Source organism: Aulonocara sp. 'chitande type north' Nkhata Bay, linkage group LG18, assembly GCF_057382095.1.
Source record: "Aulonocara sp. 'chitande type north' Nkhata Bay isolate Kocher_YH1m ecotype deep benthic linkage group LG18, A_spYH_male_GT1.1, whole genome shotgun sequence".
Lineage (NCBI taxonomy): Eukaryota > Metazoa > Chordata > Actinopteri > Cichliformes > Cichlidae > Aulonocara > Aulonocara sp. 'chitande type north' Nkhata Bay.
In genome coordinates, this window is record NC_141361.1 from 39,345,632 (window position 1) to 39,369,681 (window position 24,050).

Here is a 24,050-nt window from a genome sequence, read left to right on the forward strand (position 1 = left end):
GCAAAAATCAGAGATGAGATTCTGAGGCCACCAAAGCGAAAGCCCTCCGCCACCTGGCTGCGCCTAGAAATCCTGTCCATAAAAATTATGAACAGAACCGGAGACAAAGGGCAGCCCTGGCGGAGCCCATCACCCACCAGGAACGAGTCCGACTTATTGCCGGCAATGTGAACCAAGCTCTTGCAACGGTTGTATAGGGATCGAATGGCCCGTAGCAATGGGCCAGACACCCCATATTCCCGCAACACCTCCCACAGGACACCCCGAGGGACACGGTCGAATGCCTTCTCCAAGTCCACAAAACACATGTAGACTGGTTGGGCAAACTCCCATGCACCCTCAAGTATCCTGGAGAGGATAAAGAGCTGGTCCAGTGTTCCGCGACCAGGACGAAAACCGCATTGTTCCTCCTGTATCCGAGGTTCGACTAACGGACGAACTCTCCTTTCCAGCACCCTGGCATAGACTTTCCCAGGGAGGCTGAGGAGTGTGATCCCCCTGTAGTTGGAACACACCCTCCGGTCCCCTTTCTTAAAGATGGGGACCACCACCCCGGTCTGCCAGTCCACAGGTACTGCCCCTGATCTCCACGCAACATTGCAGAGGCGTGTCAACCAGGACAGCCCTACAACGTCCAGAGCCTTCAGGAACTCGGGGCGGACCTCATCAACACCAGGGGCTCTGCCACCAAGGAGTTGTTTAACTGCCTCAGTGACCTCGCCCCCGGAAATTGGCGGGTCATTCCCCTCATCCCCAGACTCTGCTTCCTCCTCGGAAGACGTCTCAGTGGGATTAAGGAGGTCCTCGAAGTATTCCTTCCACCGCCTGACAATTTTCTCAGTCGACGTCAGCAGCGCTCCGCCAGCACTATACACAGTGCAGGTAGAGCACCGCTTTCCCCTCCTGAGACGTCTGACGGTTTGCCAGAATCTCTTCGAGGCAGTCCGAAAGTCTTTTTCCATGGCCTCTCCGAACTCCTCCCACACCCGAGTTTTTGCTTCAGCCACTGCCCGAGCCGCATTCCGCTTGGCCTGTCGATACCTGTCGGCTGCCTCCGGAGTCCCACAGGCTAACCAAGCCCGATAGGACTCCTTCTTCAGCCTGGTGGCTCCCTTCACCTCTGGTGTCCACCATTTGGTTCGGGGATTACCACCACGGCAGGCACCAACCACCTTGCGGCCACAGCTCAATGCAGCAGCTTCGGCAATGGAGACGCTGAACATGGTCCATTCGGACTCAATGTCCCCAGTCTCCCTCGGAATGCTGTTGAAGCTCTGCCGGAGGTGTGCATTGAAGATCTCGCGGACTGGGGCCTCTGCTAGACGTTCCCAGCACACCCTCACTACGCGTTTAGGTGCACCGGGTCTGTCCAGCGTCTTCCCCCGCCACCTGATCCAACTCACCACCAGGTGGTGATCAGTTGACAGCTCAGCCCCTCTCTTTACCCGAGTGTCCAGAACATATGGTCGCAGATCTGCTGATACGATTACAAAATCGATCATCGACCTACGGCCTAGAGCGTCCTGGTGCCACGTGCACTTATGGACACTCTTATGTTCGAACAGGGTGTTCGTTATGGCTAAACTGTGATTAGCACAGAAGTCCAATAACAGAGCACCGCTCGGGTTCAGATCAGGGAGGCCGTTCCTCCCAATCACGCCCCTCCAGGTCTCGCTGTCGTTACCCACGTGAGCATTGAAGTCTCCCAGCAGGACAACAGAGTCTCCAGGTGGAGCACCCTCCAGCACCTCCCCCCCCCCCAGGGACTCTAAGAAGGCTGGGTACTCTGAACTGCCACTCGGCGCATAAGCGCAGATGACAGTCAGGACCCGTTCCCCGACCCTAAGGCGCAGGGAACAAACCCTCTCGTCCACCGGGAAAAACCCCAACGTACCGGCAGCAAGCCGAGGGGATATTAGGATACCCAGCCCGCCGCCTCTCACCAGGGGCAACTCCAGACTGAGACAGAGTCCAGCCCCTCTCCAGGAGACTGGTTCCAGAGCCCAAGCCATGTGTAGAGGTGAGCCCGACTATATCTAGCCGGTACCTCTCAACCTCACGCACTAACTCAGGATCCTTCCCCACCAGAGAGGTGACATTCCATGTCCCTATTGCCAGTCTTGGCAGCCGGGGATCAGTCCTCCAGGGCCTCCGCTCCTGGCCGCCACCCAGCACACAATGCACCCGACCCCTATAGCGCCTCCTGCGGGTGGTGGGCCTGCGGGAGGATGGGCCCATGTCTCCTCTTCGGGCTGTGCCCGGCCGGGCCCCATGGACTAAGGCCCGGCCACCAGACGCTCGCCCTCGGGCACCCTCCCCGGGCCTGGCTCCAGGGCGGGGCCCCGGTAACCCTATCCCGGGCAGGGTAAACTGTTCCCTCGGTGTCCTTTTCATAAGGGTCTTATGAATTGTAATGTTTTTATTAATAATAATAAACTGTAAATTTGGATTAACAATTTTAAAAAAGTGAACTAAAAATACTCCTTTAGCCTTAATGACCTGAAGCTCTATCTGTTATAGACAGTGTTGTTGTTAATGTATGTTTGGGGGCGTTGCGGAACCTTCAGAGGATTTTCAGGGTTCCCCCTGCCGGAATATTATGTGTGGGACAGTTTCCTGTATGTGTGCGACTAGCTGTGGTTGTTTCAAAAAGTGGTCAGTAAACGTCCTAAAACTGGCACTTGAGTTTCCGAGCATTTTTATCCTGAGGTTATAACACTAACGTTTAATTAAACCAAACACTTTGTATTGTGTTGTGATGTAGGGGTCAATGGAGTGGCTGTAGCTCAGGTAGAACAGGTCATGTACTAATCCGAATGTTGGTAGTTTGACCCCTGGCTGCTCCAGAATGGATGCCAAATATCCTCAATAACCCCAATTCAGTCTTTAATGCATCCACTGAAGTGTGAATGTTAAGCACAAATATGTTAAGCACAGTGGACATAGATGCTTCTTTCACTCCCCTTTCAAACCATCTGTCTTCTTTGTCCAAAATGTGAAGCTCCTTAGACTATGATGACCTGTATGACTGAGGACACTCAGAATAGAGGCACAAAAATAACAACATAAAATTGGCCATTTCTGACTATTTTTGATTTTACCTTCATATATCACCTTAAAAAACTGTTTGCCTGCCTGTGTTTGGTATCATTCTTACATGTCTTACTTTACAGGTATTTTTTCATTGATATACCGTATTACCACAATTGATCTAAAATCACACAAAAAACATAGACCCAAAATGAAGGCACTGGCATGGATGCAAGTGAGCTTTATTTACAGTGGGTGATAACAAAGAAAAGTGAGGGTGGCACGGACAGAACAGAGAAATAACTGGTAAACAAACCTGAAACCATAAAATTCAGGGAAAAAAACATGATGAGCGGAGGAACACAGACGGCCCGACAATGAACACAGGAGAACACACAATAAATATACACAGAGGGAAACAAGAAAACAGCACACAGGAGGGAGTCACGGCTGAACCTAATTAACGTGATGAGACAGGGATACACTGACATCAGACAAGGACCTTCAAAGTAAAACAGGAAATACACTGACTGAACTCAGAGACACCATACTGACAGAGTACAGAGGGCACACGTGGGCAGGGATGACTAGACGCTAAACTAAACCTACACTAACATGATAATAATAATGATGATGATAATAACAATAATTAGAAAGCACAACTAAGAATCAGAACCAAAACCATAATATAACCATAACAGAAGATGCTGGGTCAAAAAGACCTAGGACCGTGACATACGGTTTAATGTTATTGATCAATAGCAGTAGGTATAGAAGAGTCCCTGTGTCTCTTGCTGTTCTGAAGTTATGAGAGAAAGATATAAGAAAAATTTCTGCATAATTTCTCAGTGCACATTTTGAGCACCTGCCACATATATTATCAGACCCTAGACTTGTATTAGTCTTAGTCAATTTAAAGAGATTTTCCACTCTTATTTCATCAAAGGACAAAGCTGGGGGAGTCCTGGTACCATCTTTTACCAAACTCAATTATCATCACACTGCACAGACGCTGTGTTCATGCTGTCATGAGTCTTTAAGGGGAACATACAGAAATGGCTGTAATAGGTAATAGTGTGTGTGTGTGTGTGTGTGTGTGTGTGTGTGTGTGTGTGTGTGTGTGTGTGTGTGTGTGTGTGTGTGTGTGTTTGAATCATTATTTCAACTTATTTTTGGTGACACAAACTCCATTGAGGCACATAACGCAGATGACATAGACAGGCACAGGCTCATGAAAACATTGCTGTGACCAATAAAAAAGTGAAATCAGTATCCTCAGGACACAAAAAGGAATGGGACAGAGGGTCAGAGGGAGTTAAAGCAGAATTCGGATGTCAATTTAAGGTGAATTAGAAATGGCACAGTGACGTGGTAGAGCAGAGGAGTATGAAAAAATCAGACTTGTCAGAGACTATCTAACAGATTGAACTGAGCCACATTACTAATACAAGGAAATAGGTCACATTCCCTAAGAATGAATCATTCACCCGAATATGTTCTCTATGATCTTACATCATCTATTTAGGTAATCCCTTAGCATATCAGTCATATGTGCAGTCATGCACACAGTTCTCAACTCTGACAAACTAACGTAACTAGGTGTGACAGTGACAAAATAACTGACCAACAATGCTACAGAGAATTATAGAACGTAGGAATGTCTGAGGTTCAATCTCATCTTCTCATCTTCCCTCAATCAATCAAGGCAGCTGACATGTGTGTGTGTGTGTGTGTGTGTGTGTGTGTGTGTGTGTGTGTGTGTGTGTTTGGATTGTGTACTTAGTGTGTAGTCAAAGGAGCTTGCAAAGAAAAGCGTCTGGACTTCTTGAAGTTACTTGAAGACGTTTCACCTCTCATCCGAGAAGCTTCTTCAGTTCTAAGGTCTAAGAACACCCTTCAACTGGTGCGGGAGTATGAAAGGGAATCAAGGAAAGGATCATCAGGGGGTCCTTTTGTCCCTCTGTGGGGGGACACTCCCACTAGGTTTATATCTGGGACTCTCCACCATTTGACCTTAGAACTGAAGAAGCTTCTTGGATGAGAGGTGAAACGTCTTCAATAACTTAAAGAAGTCCAGACGCTTTTCTTTGCAAGCTCCTTTGACTACGATGACCTGGATGACTGAGAACCTTCACAGACATACTTAGTGTGTAGTGTAGTCCTTTATTTTGTATATTGTCTGAAAACAATGACGACACAGTTGCTAGCCAAAAAGCCGCCATGTAGTTTTAAAAATTTACAATTTATATTTCCATTTCATGTTATGATCCTATATGATATGATTCGCTAAACGTATTTAGCGAATCAAACTATTTCCTACTGTGATTTTCTGATTTTAATACTATATTGTGTTAAAACAGTATGTCAAAGACCATTCTCATTCCAATCACGTAACATACTGATGATTTGTTACATGCCGAGGCGTCCCTCAGCAATGCGAAAGATAACCCGAGAGCCACACTGGGTTGTGGATGGAATCCAATAGCTTGACGCCCCCGGTGGTAACACACGTTCCAGCCGTGCATTCCAGCCCTAAACCTAACCCTAATTATAACCCTAACTATATTGTATTGGCGCTTACATACAGCCAATTTTGACTTTTGCAAATTAACCTTTTTGTGATATGTTCTCAACATGAGGAGAAAACAATCACCTCTTTCCTGGGGTGAAGAATTTGGCCACTGTGGTACAGGAATAAATCAATTTACACATATTCATATGAGTACGGTTTTATTAGCCCTCATAATGTACAGAAACTGTTATCTCCAGACGGTATTTCTCTTGTGTTCAGCTGTGAAAACTTCTGGATTTAGGGATTAACATAGTTGCCATGGTTTTCTCTCTTCTCTTATTTTTGTGTGTGACCAGGACAATTCTGGAGAAGAAAGTCACCCCCTTGCAGGCAAGAAAGAACTAGGATAACTTAAAGAAAAAATACAAAGTATGTATGTGTTATTAAAACGATAATTCTTAAGAACACAACTGAATAAATATACAATAACTAAGAGTTGTTGTGTTGTTTTTATTTGTCTACTGAGATTTCTGATTTCCTCTGCCTTTAGGATTGCATTTATCCAGAGTCAGTAGAGGGAGTCAGTGGGAAGCCCACTGCTGCTACTTGGCCCTGGTTTGCTCTCATGGATGAGGTGATAGGACAGAGGCCTTCCATTAGGCTTCCTGTCCTAATTTCCTCTCTCCCTGAGGACACTCCAGGGCAGTTTGTCTTTTCTGGTCGGCGAGTGGAGAATCACACGGAGTGGTCTAAAGAGAGCTTTTGGATGCTTCCTCCCACTGTCCACTGCATCGTCCATCCACAGGGTTTGCAGGGCTGGCTCAATCGATGGCTGTCACACCACTAAGATGTTTTCAGAAATATGCAAGCAGGAGATGGTGGATGCGATATTACTACTAGTATAATACTTGCAACTCTGTAGCAGACAACAGTTTGATAAAGTGCTGTGTAAAAGAAGAAACCAAAAGATTAGATTCTATGAGTTTCAAAGACATTTAGTTTATATATTTTATATAATACAGTAAATGTGTACAAATGACCGGCAATCATTCAGTCACTGAAATTATCCATGAAACTAGCTAAGTAATTCCTAAATTTATGTAGGTTAAAGGGAATTATTTTACCTAGATATGATTGTCTCTGATGAGCCTAAGGTACCAAACATGCCGGCGACGTTGATACAGGTTTTGTAGCTCCTCAAAATTAAAAGAGTACACAACACACGGAGCAACATTTCTTGGTCCATTTTTCAGTTTTTGCACTGTGGCGTTAGCGAGCGGAAAAACACGGAAGTAAGGGCAGACTTGAACGAAGGCTAGAAGGCTGTCCAATTTCACAGCCTAACATAGGTCATCTAAATTACACGAAGGCGTGTGTCTCTAGCTGAGGACCTGTGCTTCCGGCTGAGGCCAACCACACCACACCAGGGCCTGAGTTGCAAGAAGAAGCCACCTCCACCTCACCAGGTCCTGTGCTGCTAGCTGAGGCCATCTACCACACACCACGGCCTGTGCTTCTGGCTGAGGCTGACTGATACACACCAGGACCTGTGCTGGCGGCTGAGGCCATCTACACCACACCAGGGCCTGTGGCTCTGGCTGAGGTCATATACACACCACACCAGGGCTTGCGCTGCTGGATGAGGCCAACTACACCACACTAGGGCCTGTGCTTCTGAATGAGGCCATCTACATCACACGCGGGCTTGAGCTGCTGGTGGAGGCCATCTACACCACACCAGGGCCTGTGCTGCTGGTTAAATGCTAAATTGAGTCCTTGGGTTAGGGTATTAGGCAAGCATGTAGTTACCATTAACACTGTAATTTAATTGGAGGGATGTGTTTGTAACTTCAACTACTGCCCAACTCACCACTTGATTCCATAAATTGACTCTTTGTGGTAGGGCCTGCACCTTAGGGGCATACCACCCTGAGCTCGCCTGATCTCGTTTAATCTTGGAAGCTAAGCAGGGTTGGGGTTGGTTAGTACTTGGATGGGAGACTGCCTGGGAAAACCAGTTGATGTAAGCTTTTTATGTCATTGAACTGCTTTTGATCCAGAGAAGGAGGGTGTTGAAAGACTCAAAGCAGCTGCCCATTAATGAGGGCACATAATCGACATTCTTTTTGGCTGTTTTCAGCAATGTCTTGTGCTGCCGGGTGAGGCCATCCGCACCTCACTGGGGCCTGTGCTGCTAACATAGGTCATCTAAATTACACCAGGGCGTGTGCATCTGGCTGAGGCCAACTACAATTCACCTGGGCCTGAGTTGTAGGATGAAGCCACCTCCACCTCACCAGGTCCTGTGCTGCAAGCTGAGACCATCTACAACACACCAGGTCTGTGCTCCTGGCTTTTGCCACCTACAGAACACCAGGTCATGTGCTGCTGGCTGAGGCTGAAAGCAACACACCAGGGCCTGTGCTTCTGGCTGAGGTCACCTCCACCACACCAGGGCCTGTGCTTCTGGCTGAGGCCACCTACACCTCACCAGGGCCTGTGGCTCTGGCTGAGGCCATCTACACCACATCAGGTCCTTTACTTCTGGCTTTGGCTACCTACACCACACCAGGGCCTGTGCTTCTGGCTGAGGCCATCTACCCCACACCAGGGCCTGTGCTGCTGGATGAGGCCATCTACATCACACGCGGGCTTGCGCTGCTGGGTGAGGCCAACTACCCCACACCAGGGTCTGTGCTTCTTGCTGAGGCCACCTACACCACACCAGGTCCTGTGCTGCTGGTTAAATGCTAAATTGAGTCCTTGAGTTAGGGTATTAGGCAAGCATGCAGTTACCGTTAAGACTGTAGTTAAATTGGAGGGTTGTGTTCGCAACTTCAAGTACTGCCCAACTCACCACTTGATTCCATAAATTGACACTTTGTGCTCAGGTCTGCAGGTTACGGCCATGCCACGCTGTGCACGCCTGATCTCGTCTGATCTCGGAAGCTAAGCAGGGTTGGACTTGGTTAGTAAATGGATGGGAGACTGCCTGGGGATACCAGGTGCTGTTAGCTTTTCATGTCATTGAACTGCTTTTGATCCAGAGAAGGAGGGTGTTGAAAGACCCAAAGCAGCTGCCCATTAATGAGGGCAAGCTTAAAACATTTGTAGAATATAAACAGAGCACTCTGCTTCTCTTTACAGCTCCTCACTCCACCAGGGCTGTTTGGCACTTTCTGATAGTGAGCAAATGTGATGTATGTACTGCAGCAGTCATACAGACAACTGGATGGTCCAAAAGTTGGCCGACCTATTACTGGCTGAGGTTTTAGTAGAGTTGTGGCTGAACCACATAAAAATATATCATTAATTTTAATCTCCCCAATCAATGATAATGTTATGTTGGAATGTTGTTAAAGAGGGTCAAAATGTTTCAACCCAGTTTGTTTTGCAGATTCTGTATAGCAGCTTTAATATAGAGAGAACACAACTTCCAGATTGTGTGAGTAAAATCAGTTTTTTTCTTTTTGTCAGTTTAACAGTTTCTGTTGTGCCTGCCACTGCTCCCTGTCTGTTTTCTTACCTGTTTCTTCCTCACCTTGTACTTTCTCCTTACGTTCTCCTCTTTCCTCTCTCCCTCTTTGGACTGACAATCATACACAAATAGAATTTATTCAATTAGATGAAAAATTACATTAATATGAAAAAAATACTATTAAGATCACTAACAAAAAGTCCTCTCTCAGTGTACTTTCAACCAAAAGGCAAATAACTAAACCACACGAACATCTAATAAAGGATATAAATATTGAAACACTGATCCAACATTATTCTTGATTTACAGATCATTTGATTTTACACTTTTACCTGAATGTGGCTCCTTTTTTAAAAAAAAACAACTTCCTTATATCCATTATGAACCTGGCTGTCTCTCTGTACACAAACACACACACAACAGGAGTAATGGGCATCCAGTCAGTTAGCTAGTAAGTATCCATTTCAAACAGGACAGTGGTAACAACAGCAGGCTACGAACAATTGTAAGTTTTAGCTTTTAAATAGGCTGTATACATTTCAATGGGAGCAACAGGACGGTCAAATGGCGCTGATTTTACTACAGAGTAGGACAGATTGTAGGGCAGCAAACATAATCGGAAAACACGTTTTCAACAATGCAGGTCACCTGGTGTAATGTTTTTCAGCTAAAAAGAAACATGCTCTGACTCCTACCTAACTATATAAAGAGTAACATGCAGCTGATATGTCCTGTCTTAAGCCAGGCACTCACACCTCCGCTCTGCTGCGTCTCAGCCACCATCGCTCTGGCACAAAGGGCACCAGAGCCAGAGCAGGGGAGAGGCGAGCTGGAACAAACCATTTTGGGAGAGGGGATATCTATACTTTTGTTGTTAAAATATTACATCTCAACCAAGTACAGTACTGTATGCTTTTCATATTTTTAGTAGTGTGTCACACAAACAGCAAATATTGTCAAAAAAGTAATAAATCTTTGGGGGTGCTTTGCACAGCACGCCGAAGTTGTGTTTTTAAATCGTGCTCTATTTGGATTGGATTACACATTAAAAAAATGTGCAACCAAAAACTGTTTTTGTTCAGCTTTAGTACAATAAAAATAAAATATAACACAAACACAAAATGAAGGAGAGATGACAAAAACAACGGGAGAAAGAAAGGACAGGAAGGAGGAGAAAAAAGATTTCGGCACACTGGGCTAAACTATTCGTTTTAGGGAAACATTGCAATGAAAAATGTGAGTATTGATGAGACAATAGAGAATGTTATATTACACTGTATGAGGAAGAAGCAAGAAAACTGATTGAAAGCCTAAATGGATTTAATCTTAAACTAGATTTCATTGATTGACTTAGAAATAAATCAGGAAGCAAAAGTTATCAGGCCATATTTAATTATCTTGGACAAACGCATTTGTGTGACATGTGGATCCACACTCCATACCAGTTGGTGGCGGTATTTCACCAATTCGTTGTTTGTCAACAGCCAAGAAGAAGGAGCAGCAGGCGTCTCCTGCGCTGCTGGGAGCAGGAAGTTGAACAACGACAACAAAGGCTGTGTTAGTTGAAATAATAATATATTTAATACTGGTAGATATGGTTTTTGTCTCCCCTCTGGTTTTGCCTTAAGTGAGGTAAGTGTCCGGTTCTGAAGAACTAGCTTGTTGTATTGTCGCTGACACTGGGACGTTTTCGCCTGTTGTTAGCTTAGCATCCATTTACTACGTTGGATCATCTGTTTTCATTTCACCGTTAGTTGAATTGTGTACTTGATCCAGTCACGACTGTGTTCTGATGCGGTGTTATAGCTGTCAGTGCAAAAGCAACACTAGCTTTTGTTGTGTTGCATTAACGTTAGGCGGCGGCATTAGGACCACAGAAGCCATTTAACAGTGTCTGCCAATGAAGTACTGTCATTTGGAAATGGCTTTCTATCCCTGCGGCAGAGCAGAGTTTAGTCCGCTTCTTGCTCTGTGACAGCTCCAGCGCCCCTTCGTCCGGATGGGATAACCGGAAGAAAATAATGGACGTGACATTCACGTGCATGTGATGTGTCAGGATTAGACTTTACCTTCAATAATTGCACAGCATTGTTGGTTTTATAAACAGGACCTTGAAATCTGTATGTGTCTTCACAAGTGGAATACCATCTTAGACCCGCAGCATACAGTCCCCAAAACCAGTGGCTAACTACCTTCCTTTTATCGCAAATTCTTGAAAAAGTAGTTGCTAAACAGCCAACTGATCATCTGCAGAGGAATCGCTTATTTGAAGCGTTTCAGTCAAGTTTCAGAGCTCATCACAGAAACAGAAACAGAGTTAGAGAAGGATACAGATGATCTTGTTATGGCCTACAGCGTTCAAAATGTTATTACAGTGATAAGAGCATCTGTAGATCAGATTGAATTAGGTTGAATTACTGGCACACGATGGTGCTAAACATGTTCAAAAAACTTACTTCTTAAATCCAGACAGTGTGAAAATTCCTGCCAGGTTTTAGATGCTTTATGGTGTAAATTAGCCTTTATACACGTAGTGTTTAATGTCCACAATAATCAAGGTATCTAAACCAGTCATGAGTGTTAAAGTTTGTAAAGCAAAGCATTGCTACATATTTCTCTCTTTAAGCAGGTCCTCGTGTGGAAACCTTTGGACACACCTGACACCTTATTTGCTGAGCAGGACTATGGAGGAAACAAGCAGGGAGGCAGTTGCCACTGCAGTGCAGCGTGTGGCAGGGATGCTGCAGAGGTCAGATCAGCTGGATAAAGTGGAGCAATACAGAAGAAGAGAAGCCCGTAAAAAGGCGTCAGTGGAAGCGCGGCTCAAGGTGATGTTTCCTCTGTGTGTACTGTTGTTGTTATCTTAGCAATGTCTACTATTTAATTCAATAACAGCTAAGATAAAGGTATGCTTTTTTATAGAGAATGTATTCATTAGTAATCTACACAGTAGATGGATACACGTTAAACAAGAAAGCAAAGCATTTGTATATAGCACAAGGTTATTAAGTCCCAGTAATTCAACAATGATGCTGAACATGAATGTTTCCTGGTGGTCCTTGATGTTCTTCAGGCAGCCATTCAGTCCCAGTTGGATGGTGTTCGGACTGGACTGACCCAGCTGCACAGTGCTCTGCTAGATGTCAAAGATATCCAGAGTTCATTGGCTGATGTCAGTAAAGACTGGAGGCAGAGCATTAACACCATTGAAAACCTAAAAGATGTCAAGGATGCTGTAGTTCAGCACAGCCAGCTGGCTGCTGCTGTGGAAAACCTAAAAAATATCTTCTCTGGTAAGTTTAGCTGAACCTAAAAACTTCAATCTAAAAGATGCCAACAATATTCTGTTACTATAGAAACCTTATCTGCTCTTGGTTTTTACTGGCATGGGTGTCTTTTTCCTTTGCTTTGTGTCTAGTGCCAGAGATAGTGGGAGAGACACAGCAGCTGATAGAGCAGGCAGAGTTGCTGCAGGCCCACAGGAAGCTGATGGAGCTGGAGTGTTCACGTGATGACCTCATGTATGAGCAGTACCGTATGGACAGCAGGAACACCAGTGACATGCATCTCATTTCCATCTACTTTGAAGATGTAAGCGAACATAGCAAAGTCGATGCAGAGAGTTGGACCAGTGGCAGCCTTGCCCCTAAAAATATAGCTTGGAACAAAATCCATCACAAAATACAACAAACGTTACAAATAAGTTTGCTCAGACTACCTGTGTGGTTGCGCGCACGTGCCTGCTAGAATACATTGGGTGGTCAAACTCCATTACAGTGTGCTTAAAGTTCATGCAAATAATATGCATGTGGAATACATGCAAAGCCGAGTTCCAGTTGTCACTTGGAATTGTCCTCTTGGGTACAAGTTCGTGCATCCCGGTCAACTGGCAGTACCTGCCTTGTTTAAGAATTTGATTGGACAAGTCAGTGTCATTCACACACAGTGCAGGTGCTTTTGTCATTTGAAAACTCTGAATGTTGAAAGCATTGAAAAGGCATAAAAGAGCTACGTCTGAAAAAAGTGAATAAAAATCTCCGATAGTAAAAGTGTTTAAAAAAATACAGTTTATGAGTAAAAAATCGTTTGACTGGCTTCATGAAGGGACACCAATGCCTTAAACTTGTGTTCATTCTTTTTTTTTTTTTAACCTTTATTTAACCAGACAAAAAAATCCTGTGATTAAAAATATGGCCTGGTTCAACACAGGTAGTTGTAGAGAAGCCGCTCAAAAAGCTTTCGCTCTCTCTGTTCTCTTCCAGGTTCAGGGACTGTCAGACGAGCTGGCTAAACAATTATGGATGGTACTGCAGCGGTCCATGGTAACAGTTCGTCGTGACCCCACCATGCTGGTGTCAGTAGTTCGTATCATTGAGCGGGAGGAGAAGATTGATCGGCGTATGGTTGACCGAAAAAAGCAGACTGGGTTCATCCCGCCTGGGCGGCCCAAAAAGTGGAAGGACAAGATGTTTGAGGTCAGAACAGGATAATACTTTGTAAATACTGAGAGAAAAAACAATTTCAAAGGGTCTGAAAACTCTCCACATCTTTTTAAGTACCTGCCAACTCTTCTTAAATCGTATCAGTCATTGTGTTTGTGAGTACTTATCCAAAACTTGTTTACATTTAATTTGCCTTTGCTTTTATTTTCATTTTCTTCATAAAATATTTCAGTCTTTGTATTTCTGACCATGTGGTTAGTATTCTGTCAGCTGTAGGACTGGTGTATGTCTACAGTGATCTCCATCCACTTATGGAGACCCCTTTGACTCATTTAAACCTGTGTTTGCACTCATGGTTGACGCAGCCACAAAGCCAGTGAGCATTTATGAAGCCTTTGGTGGATTCTGTTGCAGGTGTTGGAGGGTACAGTCAGCACCCGCATTGAGGGCACACAAGCAGTCACAAGAGAGGCTGATAAAATGTGGCTGGTTCGTCTTCTAGAAATAACCAGGAAATATGTTCTGGATGATCTGATTGTTGTCAAAAATCTCATGGTGCAGTGTTTCCCTCCACACTACAACACATTCAACAGGTCAGACATATCATTTCTTGTAAGAGTGTGAAGTCGCAGTTATGTTAAATGTCTATAAATGTCTTTCAGTCCCAACAATCCTCAGCTTATTTGTCCATCACTAAAAAACTGAAGATCTGCAGATCTATCAAACTGTTTCCATAGTGAGGTAAAGGGCTTTGTACATTTAGTAGCCCCCCGCCAGGACTACATGTGAAAACGAGTCTGGCTAAATCTGGTATATTTAAGTGCTCGTGTTCATTCGTATGCATTGTCCTTTTTAAATAAACACGAGTCAACGATATATTCTACATATATGCTTTTGTGTGTCGTATTCACAGACGTGCTCACCCACATGTGCACCCTGTATGCGTGTTTCAGGTTTTTCCGTCTTTACCATAATGCTGTGTCCATGCGTGTCAAAGAACTGGCCTCTGAGGACTTGGAGGCTAATGAGATTGTGTCTCTTCTGACGTGGGTCCTCAACACATATAAGAGGTACACACACAAAGCACACTTTGTGAGTCTTTGCTTGGAAGCATGTATGTAAACTGACCTAACCCTGGGGCATCTTACTACTGCTGAGCAAAACTCATGAGGAATCTGCAGGTGTGACAGATGTACTGTTATACAACGAGTGTGTGTGTTTGTCCCAGCGTGGAGATGATGGGCCATCCAGAGCTCTGTTCAGAGTGTGACATCCACCAGCTGGAGCCTTTGCTGCCGCGAGGGGTGGTGGACGACCTGCTCAGCAAATATGTGAAGACCTTTACAGTAAGTTGCTACCAGGAACTCTCTGGATTGTCTCATTCAAGTTATTGTGCCTGTAATTATTTATACAGTATATTGTGCAGTTTAAGTTCTCATGCAATTAAAAACTGTGAGTGCTGCACTACAGTAGGCCGGCTCCTTGAACATCCAACTGCAAAAGAAACCAACTCCTCATGTCCTCATATCTGTAACTTGTAATGTCAGCATCTCATTAAAAATGACAAACAACAGAAATCAAGTCAATTCCTGTTTCTGTTTGACGTTCATGTCTTTAGTCTAATATAACAGGCTGGCTGCGCAAGGCCCTGGAAACGGATAAGAAAGACTGGCAAAAGGACACAGAGCCTGAGGCTGATCAAGACGGATACTATCAGACCACACTGCCGGCCATCGTCTTTCAGGTAACACGCAGCTCCCCTGTGAGGAGTGAGCCCGTACAGAGCTGTAAGATTTTCAGCCGTGTTGATAACACGCCTCGTGTGAATGTTCTCAGCCAGATGATGTCCGCACTGTTTTTTTTAACTTGGCGTCAACACTCATATTACAGACCACGCCTGTTTTTTCAATAGCATTACTAGCTACCTCTTTAAAATGTAACAAGCCAAGTAACTATTTTAATTAGTTTAACTGCACTTGATTATTTGTAAAAATGTTTCAACAGTAGCAGAGGATCCTTTACAGGTTCCACACGTTCTGTTAGGTTGGTGTCTTTTGATATTGCACCATTTTTATTCCTGTAAACATTTGTCTCTGCTTATTCACTGGCATGCTCACCTGCCTCAGCCTGGTCACTGCTGCAGTAATGCACTTTGGTTGGCAGAGAAGAGGCAGAGCACAGAAAGGAGGAGATAGTTTTATACGACTGTAATTAAACTTGGTTATGTTTAACTAGTTACTCTCCAACACTGCTCATTGTTAAAAGCAGTTTATTTTCACTGCGCTTGATGAAGAAAAAATGAGATCTAAAGCGTGGTGGGGGAAGTATCGGGGTCACACTGATCAGGTCATGGAGACTTTTCAGGCACAGTGTTAGACTGAAGCTGTCCCTCACTGACTGCAGTTTGAAGGATTTGCTGTGACATTCAGTGTACTGTGTGATGTCTGCTACGTTGTACTTGCTTCTTGAAAGTGCTCCTCTGATTCTGTCTCGACTCCTCAGATGTTTGAGCAGAACCTACAAGTTGCTGCACAGATTGATGGAGATTTCAAAGAAAAGGTTCTGAAGCTTTGCCTGAAACAAATGAACACTTTCCTCCTCAGGTATTTCTGTCATACGCTTTTTTAACTTTTCTTGTAACAGTTCAAGAAAAATGTCAGTGATTTTGAATTTTATGAAGGTGTCATTTAAACCACAGCTTTATGATAAGCTCCTCCTGGAGTAGTGAGTTGCAGGCCTTGATTTTCATGCTCAGACATATGCAAACCCTAGCGCTGTGCAAACAAACTTGTATTTTCCTGCAGCTATTTCCTTGTGTGCACCACTTTTTTCACGAGGACTTAATAGTTCCACTGAGGTGTACACTAAGGGACAACTCACTGCATGTAGTTACACTGACAAATACCTTTATTTCCATTCTGGTGCTGCAGGTAAAATCATTCACCAGCAACTTTAATGAACTGACGCTGCACAGCACTATATACTAATGGCCCTTTAGCACTCTTATTCCATCTGCTGTCTTTTTGCGCACCCTCACATCACAGTTTCACACAACATAACCATTGTTTAAAATGTGTGCGAGAATTATTAGTCTGCATTTCCTAGTGTTGACTTATTGTGAGACTGACAGATTGAAACAATTCACACAGTTCTCTGAAAAACTGTGGAGCAGTTAAAACCAGCGTGATGAGGCTTCGTCATTAATCATTGAATAGAAGCTGTTAAACATTTGAGAGAATCCGGATCATTGTGATGAATAAACCTGTTGTGATGTGAATCCGGTTCTAATTGTTTCTGTTCTCACTTCATTGGGAAGTGTGCTACAAGTGCATCTTGCAACATTGGGCCCAAAATGAACACCCTCAACGTGGTTCATAAAAGTCCCCGGTTCTCCAAATTAAAAGTAGCTAATAATCAATAGTAATTGCATCCATTTAGAGAGCAAGTAAGAGAACAAACTACGGGAACATCTTTACCAGTAACTATGTGTGTTTTGTTTGCAGGTACAGGGAGGAGGCGGTGAGCTACAAAGAAGAGCACCTGAGAGACAGGCAGCTGCCTCAGTGCTATGTGCAGTATATGATAGCCATCATTAACAACTGCCAGACATTTAAGTGAGTTGTAATTTCATTCATGAACTAGTGTTAACATATTATCCAAATAAGAGGTGGATTACTCTAATTCACCCCATCAGCCATAACAGACTGATGGGGTATTGTCATCAGCTCGCTGGGCGGGCAGGCGCTTGGCATGAACACCTAAGATTGTGACACCACAGGTGCATCTACGAATGATCAAGTTCAGACAAGTTCAAATCACACTGGCTGGCAGTGTGCTGGCAAAGATTGTTGAAGATTTCTGTTTTTACCTGTGCTTGATACAGTAAGAGCTCAGCGACACTGAGCTCAAGCTGTGCAAAGCTGTGATGTGCTGAGATCTTAATGAAGGCAAATCACTTTCATCAGCTGCTCCTGTTTGTTACACACATCCTGGTGCACAAGAGACAGCAGCGGCTAACAGAAGGGACAAAGTGTGTCAAGTTTTCAAAATAAAAGCCCTCAGTTTCCTAATAGAAGGAAAATGTGCTTCAGACACTTTTGGATTTTCAAAATATAAGCCCTTAGTGTTATACAGGAAGTTATTTTATTGACCACAGGTATGTGTTGATTTTCAAAATAAAAGCAATGGGACAGTCATTATAAGAATTTCACAGGATTGTCCCTTTTTCATAACAAAGGCCTCTGCTTATTGGTTGATGCTGTGAAATGTTCAGTATAAGCCACTGTCAGCAATGTGTGCTACTCAGTCCTTCGTAGAGTCCTCCGTCACTCTTTATGAACTGCAGTCAGCTGGAAGATGTTGCATCATGTTTTTTATTGTTGCACAGGTTTTACCCAAATTCATGCTTTACTGCTATTACATTTAGCAATGACTGTACTGTTTAAACAGTTATAAGGTTATATGTCCTTGTATTATTTATTATGTTTTAATTCGTTTTCAAAACTTTGCATGCTGTTTTTTTTCGCATCACAAATTCAGAAGTGGTGTTCTGGAAGTTATGGTGAGAAAACATGCAAAAATATGCCAATATTAATATAAGCCACTAGGGTGTGATGTGTTCTGTAAACGCAGGCTGGTGAAAGCGGCTCACCGCTGATGCTGTCTGTCAGTGAAACTGATTTATGGCTCAGTCATGTTATGAAGATTCATTTGTAAACAGTCCCATCTGTCACTCAGGGAGTCCATCAACAGTCTGAAGAGGAAGTACTCTCAGTCATCAGAGCCCACTGACAGTGATGCTGCCATAGAGAGGACGCTCAATGAGGTGGCAAAGGAGGGTTGTCAGTTCCTGTTAGATGAAGTTTTCCTTGATCTTGAGGTAAAAAAACAAAGTATATTTTTAATAATACTATAGTTACTACATGTTTATATCTTGTTTGTTGTATTTCTAGTTTCATTTTCTATTAAAAAAGCAAAACAAAACTCCGGTCTGATATTGTAATCAGATTTTTATTAAATATATTATAAAAGGATGCCAGTCGTGTTCATTGCACGGAGCCTGAAACTAGTGTTTGACTGTTTGGGTGGTCCAGAAAACACGCCTGTCACGTTCAGTCCATGGCTTTCAGAGGAAGTACTTTCTCTAGTCTTGCAGCAAAGCATTTAGCTACTATTTTGGTGTCCACTTCAAAGGAATATAGGTGTTTATAATCACATTTAAATCCATTATATATTTCCTGTTGATCAATAAGAGACAAATGAATCTGCTGTATATCAGGTGTTGTTGCTTCGAGGGTCTTTGAGCGAGTAAATGAGCAGCCTGCTCTCCTTGCTCACACATTGTAACAATAACAACACAAAAACTTTACAGATTTATCAGCTGAAAGTGAGTCGAGGGTGCAGTTGAGTTCCAGCTGTTTCACAGGAACTTGTGAAACCTCTTAAACTGAGGATTTATTTTAGCATTACGAATGAATGATAAGAATTTCCTCTGATGTTTAAATACTGATTACAAATTATTCTCTCATTGCATTTTCCAGAGTCACTTGAACGAACTGCTGACCAGGAAGTGGCTGACAGGCTCTCATGCTGTGGATACCATCTGTGTGACGGTGGAGGACTATTTCAATGACTTCAACAAGATTAAGAAACCTTTCAATCAGGTAGAAGTTTTGCAAACAGCCGTAGAGTCCAGTGAAATTGAATAACGATGTTTTCAGCATGTAGGTCTGAGCTGTTTGCGTAGCTTCCACAGCTGTAGTGTAACTCTACTCTGAGGACTAACCTGCTCTATGTGCTGTGTGCAGGAGATGACGAGTGAGGCCCTGCGCAGGGTGGTAGTCGAGTACATTAAAGCAGTGATGCAAAAGAGGATCACTTTTAAAAACCCTGACGAGAGAAAGGAGGGAGCTGAAAGGATGATGAAGGAAGCTGATCAGTTCAAGTTCCTCTTTAGAAAATTGGCTGCGGTAAGTTCACATGTGTGCAGTGCTCTTTGGTATGGAAATATGTGGACAGTGTGTGCTTCTTCTCTCATTTTGATAATTACGGCTTGTAGCTCATGAAAATCAAAAATCCAGGATCTCGAGTGACTACAATGTTTCAGATTAATCAAAACAATGAACTACAATAATGTCTGACTTCCTAAAATATATTTCAAATGTATATTAATTTAACATAATACCTCATTCATTTTTATATTGACCTAAATGAGCTCAGACTTGACTCTTTCAAGTTTTGTTTTCGTGTGGATTTTCTACCCTAACTCTAATTGATGTACTGTGAAGAGTTTAACAGCCAAGCAGATGATACACACGATCCTCACACAGCAGCACATGAAAATATTCTTGGTTCTCTTTTGTTTTTTAACCATGTAGGGTGAGGACACGGACTGGCTTTGTGGTGCCATCACTGCTATTGCAGAAGTGTTCAAGCTGACTGACCCCACATTGCTGTTCCTGGAGGTCTCCACGCTGGTGTCTAAATATCCTGATATCAGGTACACAGACACATGCTAACGCTGGCTAGCATTCCAGCTGTTGCCAGCATCATTCCCATATTTTCAGCATGGTACTTTAGACATACAGTGGGGATAAAAAAGTATTTAGTCAGCCACCGATTGTGCAAGTTCCCCCACTTAAAATGATGACAGAGGTCAGTAATTTGCACCAGAGGTACACTTCAACTGTGAGAGACAGAATGTGAAAAAAAAAATCCATGAATCCACATGGTAGGATTTGTAAAGAATTTATTGGTAAATCAGGGTGGAAAATAAGTATTTGGTCACCTCAAACAAGGAAAATCTCTGGCTCTCACAGACCTGTAACGTCTCTGTAAGAAGCTTTTCTGTCCCCCACTCGTTACCTGTATGAATGGCACCTGTTTGAACTCATCATCTGTATAAAAGACACCTGTCCACAGCCTCAAACAGTCAGACTCCAAACTCCGCCATGGCCAAGACCAAAGAGCTTTCGAAGGACACCAGGAAAAGTATTGTAGACCTGCACCAGACTGGGAAGAGTGAATCTACAATAGGCAAGCAGCTTGGTGTGAAAAAATCAACTGTGGGAGCAATCATCAGAAAATGGAAGACATACAAGACCACTGATAATCTCCCTCCATCTGGGGCTCCACGCAAGATCTCATCCCGTGGGGTCAAAATGATCATGAGAACGGTGAGCAAAGATCCCAGAACCACACGGGGGGACCTGGTGAATGACCTGCAGAGAGCTGGGACCAAAGTAACAAAGGTCACCATCAGTAACACACTACAACGGCAGGGAATCAAATCCCGCAGTGCCAGACGTGTTCCGCTGCTGAAGCCAGTGCATGTCCAGGCCCGTCTGAAGTTTGCCAGAGAGCACATGGATGATACAGCAGAGGATTGGGAGAATGTCATGTGGTCAGATGAAACCAAAGTAGAACTTTTTGGTATAAACTCAACTCGTCGTGTTTGGAGGAAGAAGAATACTGAGTTGCATCCCAAGAACACCATACCTACTGTGAAGCATGGGGGTGGAAACATCATGCTATGGGGCTGTTTTTCTGCCAAGGGGACAGGACGACTGATCCGTGTTAAGGACAGAATGAATGGGGCCATGTATCGTGAGATTTTGAGCCAAAACCTCCTTCCATCAGTGAGAACTTTGAAGATGAAACGAGGCTGGGTCTTCCAACATGACAATGATCCAAAACACACCGCCCGGGCAACAAAGGAGTGGCTCCGTAAGAAGCATTTGAAGGTCCTGGAGTGGCCTAGCCAGTCTCCAGACCTCAACCCCATAGATATCTGTGGCGGGAGTTGAAAGTCCGTGTTGCTCGGCGACAGCCCCAAAACATCACTGCTCTCGAGAAGATCTGCATGGAGGAATGGGCCAAAATACCAGCTACTGTGTGTGCAAACCTGGTAAAGACCTATAGTAAACGTTTGACCTCTGTTATTGCCAACAAAGGTTATGTTACAAAGTATTGAGTTGTATTTTTGTTATTGACCAAATACTTATTTTCCACCCTGATTTACCAATAAATTCTTTACAAATCCTACCATGTGGATTCATGGATTTTTTTTTCACATTCTGTCTCTCACAGTTGAAGTGTACCTCTGGTGCAAATTACTGACCTCTGTCATCATTTTAGGTGGGGGAACTTGCACAATCGGTGGCTGACTAAATACTTTTTTCCCCCACTGTATACAAGAACTGAAATGATGGGATCGTTTTTTATATGGCACATTTACACTAAACATTTTTTTCTCTCACATTGCTGCTTTCATGGTCATTTGAGGAAATAGCATAAGCTTTAATTGCAGTAGTTACCCTGAAAAAACCTACACAAATAGTGTCACCAGTCAGATCTGAGTTTGAATAAAAGACATTAGGTTGCTTTTCCTTAAAATAAGGTTTTTACCCACCACAATACATTTCTACTGTAGCTGCACAGTGTCACATGACATTCGTGGCCAAGGAGTGGCTGACAATAATTAACAGTTAAAAAAAAAAAAAAAGCTGTGAAGTCTGCTAGTAAAATGAAACGGGACAGTTTGCACAGAGAGTACTTCCTGCTCTCAGAGACTGATATAGATGTAACGCTGGATTTATCTGGAAGTATTGAACGTGTCATCAAAGTACTTATTGTTAGGTGTGTGTTTAGTGTAGGAGTAATGCAACATACTCACATTCATATAGTATTTATTCGTTTTTAAGCTTAACCAACACTTTATTCTATATATCTACCTCACATCCATGCATGCCTTTAGACTGAGGGAGGATGTAGTCAGAGGAAACCACACGCTCACAGGGAGAACATAGAAAGGCCCCAGCCAGGGTTCAAGACACTTTTGCTGCGACAGTGCAGCCATTAGACCACCACGAGTGATGACCCAAACACGGGCTGCAGGAAACAGACTTAAAAGAAAGACTCCGTGGCAGTTATAGGGAACCACAATGGAGATCCAGAACTGGTGCTGGGAACCAGGGCAAAGAAATCAAGCAGCTTCTAACAAACTTATAGTGGATTAAATATTCAAGTGTTTGCCTCTCGTGTGCAGGTATAGTTTTTTCATTTGATACATTTTAGTTACCAGTTTTATTGTTCCCAATGCTGTGTGTTTACTGATTTGGAGCTTTAAGTGCACATTAAGCACTAAGTGTATAAAGCTCATTTACTGAGCCCTGCTCTCCAAACCTGACAGAGCTGTAACAGTGTCTGTGTAGCTGGATTTAAGAAGTGCTTACATTTCTGAGTGTTTGGCGCCATCTTCTGTCAGTACACAAGGTTACATCACCAGGTTATAAACTTTTATTTATAAAAGTTTATAACCTTTATAAAATTTTATAAAGGTTATAAACTTTGTTTCTTAAACCCAGCTTCACAGACAGAATCACATCTTTGAGAGCAGAGCTCCATGGTGTAAGTTCGCCTTTGTACATGTAGTGCTTCATGTCCACTTTGAAATGCTTCTGGTTAAAGTGCTCTTTGGAAGGAAGACATACAAAGTTAAAACATGAACTGATTAATATTCCACTCTGACTCCAGGTGGGAACTTGCTCCTGACGTCGCAGCGTTAGAAACGAGAGTTTTTCATGCAATCTGTTTACACATCTTGATGAGGGCGTGCACGCTGAATCGTGTTGGTGTTCTTTCTGTTAAGCATGACCGTGCCATGAGAAAAAAGCTTTTCAGACTTAGTTTAAAAAGAGAGTGCCTCAACTAATGTTGAAGTGTGCCTGATCACCGAGTGAGCCGTGACAGTGCTACCAAGGCCATCAACACCACGCGGAATACAGCATGTGTCTATAATGAGTTTGCCTATACGTGGCTGAGGTTGTTTGTCCCTCCGGCTCTCTGTAGGGAGGAGCACATCCAGGCGCTGCTTGCTGTGCGTGGTGATGCCAGCAGGGAGATGCGGCAGATGATCATCGGAACGCTCAGCGAGAATAAAGTGTCACATTCTGGTGTCACACAGTCCATTTTTAAAGACGTCGCTGTGCCCACCATTGCCATGACGACCATGACTACAATGACCTCCATGGCAACCTCAAAGCTGCTAAAATAAAGCCTATTTCCATGTCCAGCTCCTTCGGTCACACTAGCATAACAAAGGATACTTTATTTTTCACTGGTTCTTGCAGCCTGTTTTCTGTATTCACTCATTTTGTTCCTTCTTTCCTGATCACATGCCTGCTTAAACAAATACAATTTGTATTGTATAAATGGACTGCATCACAAGACTTTGTCCTCTCCTTTTACTGAACTTCCCTGTGTTACTCTGTTTCTTGTCAGTCATGTTTCTTTACCTTAGCTGTCCCCTGACTTGTGTACAGCATTCAGTTAACTTCGTTTCATTTTTAATAGCCGATACTTCACATTACCTGTATGGACTGAGCATGAAAAGAAATGGAACAAAAGCAGGATACCTTAAGAGAAAAATAACTCAAGAGGCCGTGGTATTCAAGTGTTTGTTTTTTAATATATTTCATAGAAAGTTCACATGAAAAACACCTGGATCAAAAAGTTCTGGTAATCACCTAGGGTTGCCAACCGTCCCTTAAAAAACGGAATCGTCCCGTATTTAGAAACAAAAGTACAC

General features: G+C 43.5%; 1 protein-coding gene and 1 pseudogene across 3 annotated transcripts; both read left to right on the forward strand.

Moving 5' to 3' along the window:
- The first annotated feature begins 8,440 nt into the window (after window positions 1–8,440).
- Window positions 8,441–8,559, forward strand: LOC147309169 (5S ribosomal RNA; annotated as a pseudogene).
- A 1,924-nt stretch (window positions 8,560–10,483) lies between these two features.
- On the forward strand, window positions 10,484–23,689 carry exoc3 (exocyst complex component 3). Of its 3 annotated transcripts, none has more exons than XM_086272496.1 (16): window positions 10,484–10,652; window positions 11,647–11,848; window positions 12,094–12,313; window positions 12,439–12,611; window positions 13,283–13,495; window positions 13,877–14,055; window positions 14,416–14,532; window positions 14,691–14,808; window positions 15,081–15,206; window positions 15,965–16,065; window positions 16,966–17,076; window positions 18,200–18,341; window positions 19,003–19,125; window positions 19,270–19,431; window positions 19,840–19,961; window positions 23,312–23,689. In XM_086272496.1, the coding sequence occupies exons 2-16, from the start codon at window positions 11,705–11,707 to the stop codon at window positions 23,514–23,516; spliced, it is 2,256 nt and encodes a 751-aa protein (XP_086128622.1). In that variant the 5' UTR covers window positions 10,484–10,652; window positions 11,647–11,704; the 3' UTR covers window positions 23,517–23,689. The 3 variants fall into 3 exon arrangements, with proteins under 3 accessions (XP_086128622.1, XP_086128621.1, XP_086128623.1); XM_086272495.1 differs by having other exon boundaries at window positions 11,650–11,848; XM_086272497.1 differs by lacking the exon at window positions 23,312–23,689 and adding an exon at window positions 22,218–22,750 and having other exon boundaries at window positions 11,650–11,848.
- The last annotated feature ends 361 nt before the right edge of the window (window positions 23,690–24,050 follow it).

Excerpts from the sequence above, each read along its gene's own strand:
- exoc3 (XM_086272496.1), top strand. The coding sequence starts at position 11,705 with ATGGAGGAAACAAGCAGGGAGGCAGTTGCCACTGCAGTGCAGCGTGTG. Across the intron at positions 12,612-13,282 it reads TTTCCATCTACTTTGAAGAT|GTTCAGGGACTGTCAGACGA; the intron begins GTAAGCGAACAT and ends GTTCTCTTCCAG. Across the intron at positions 17,077-18,199 it reads AACAACTGCCAGACATTTAA|GGAGTCCATCAACAGTCTGA; the intron begins GTGAGTTGTAAT and ends TCTGTCACTCAG.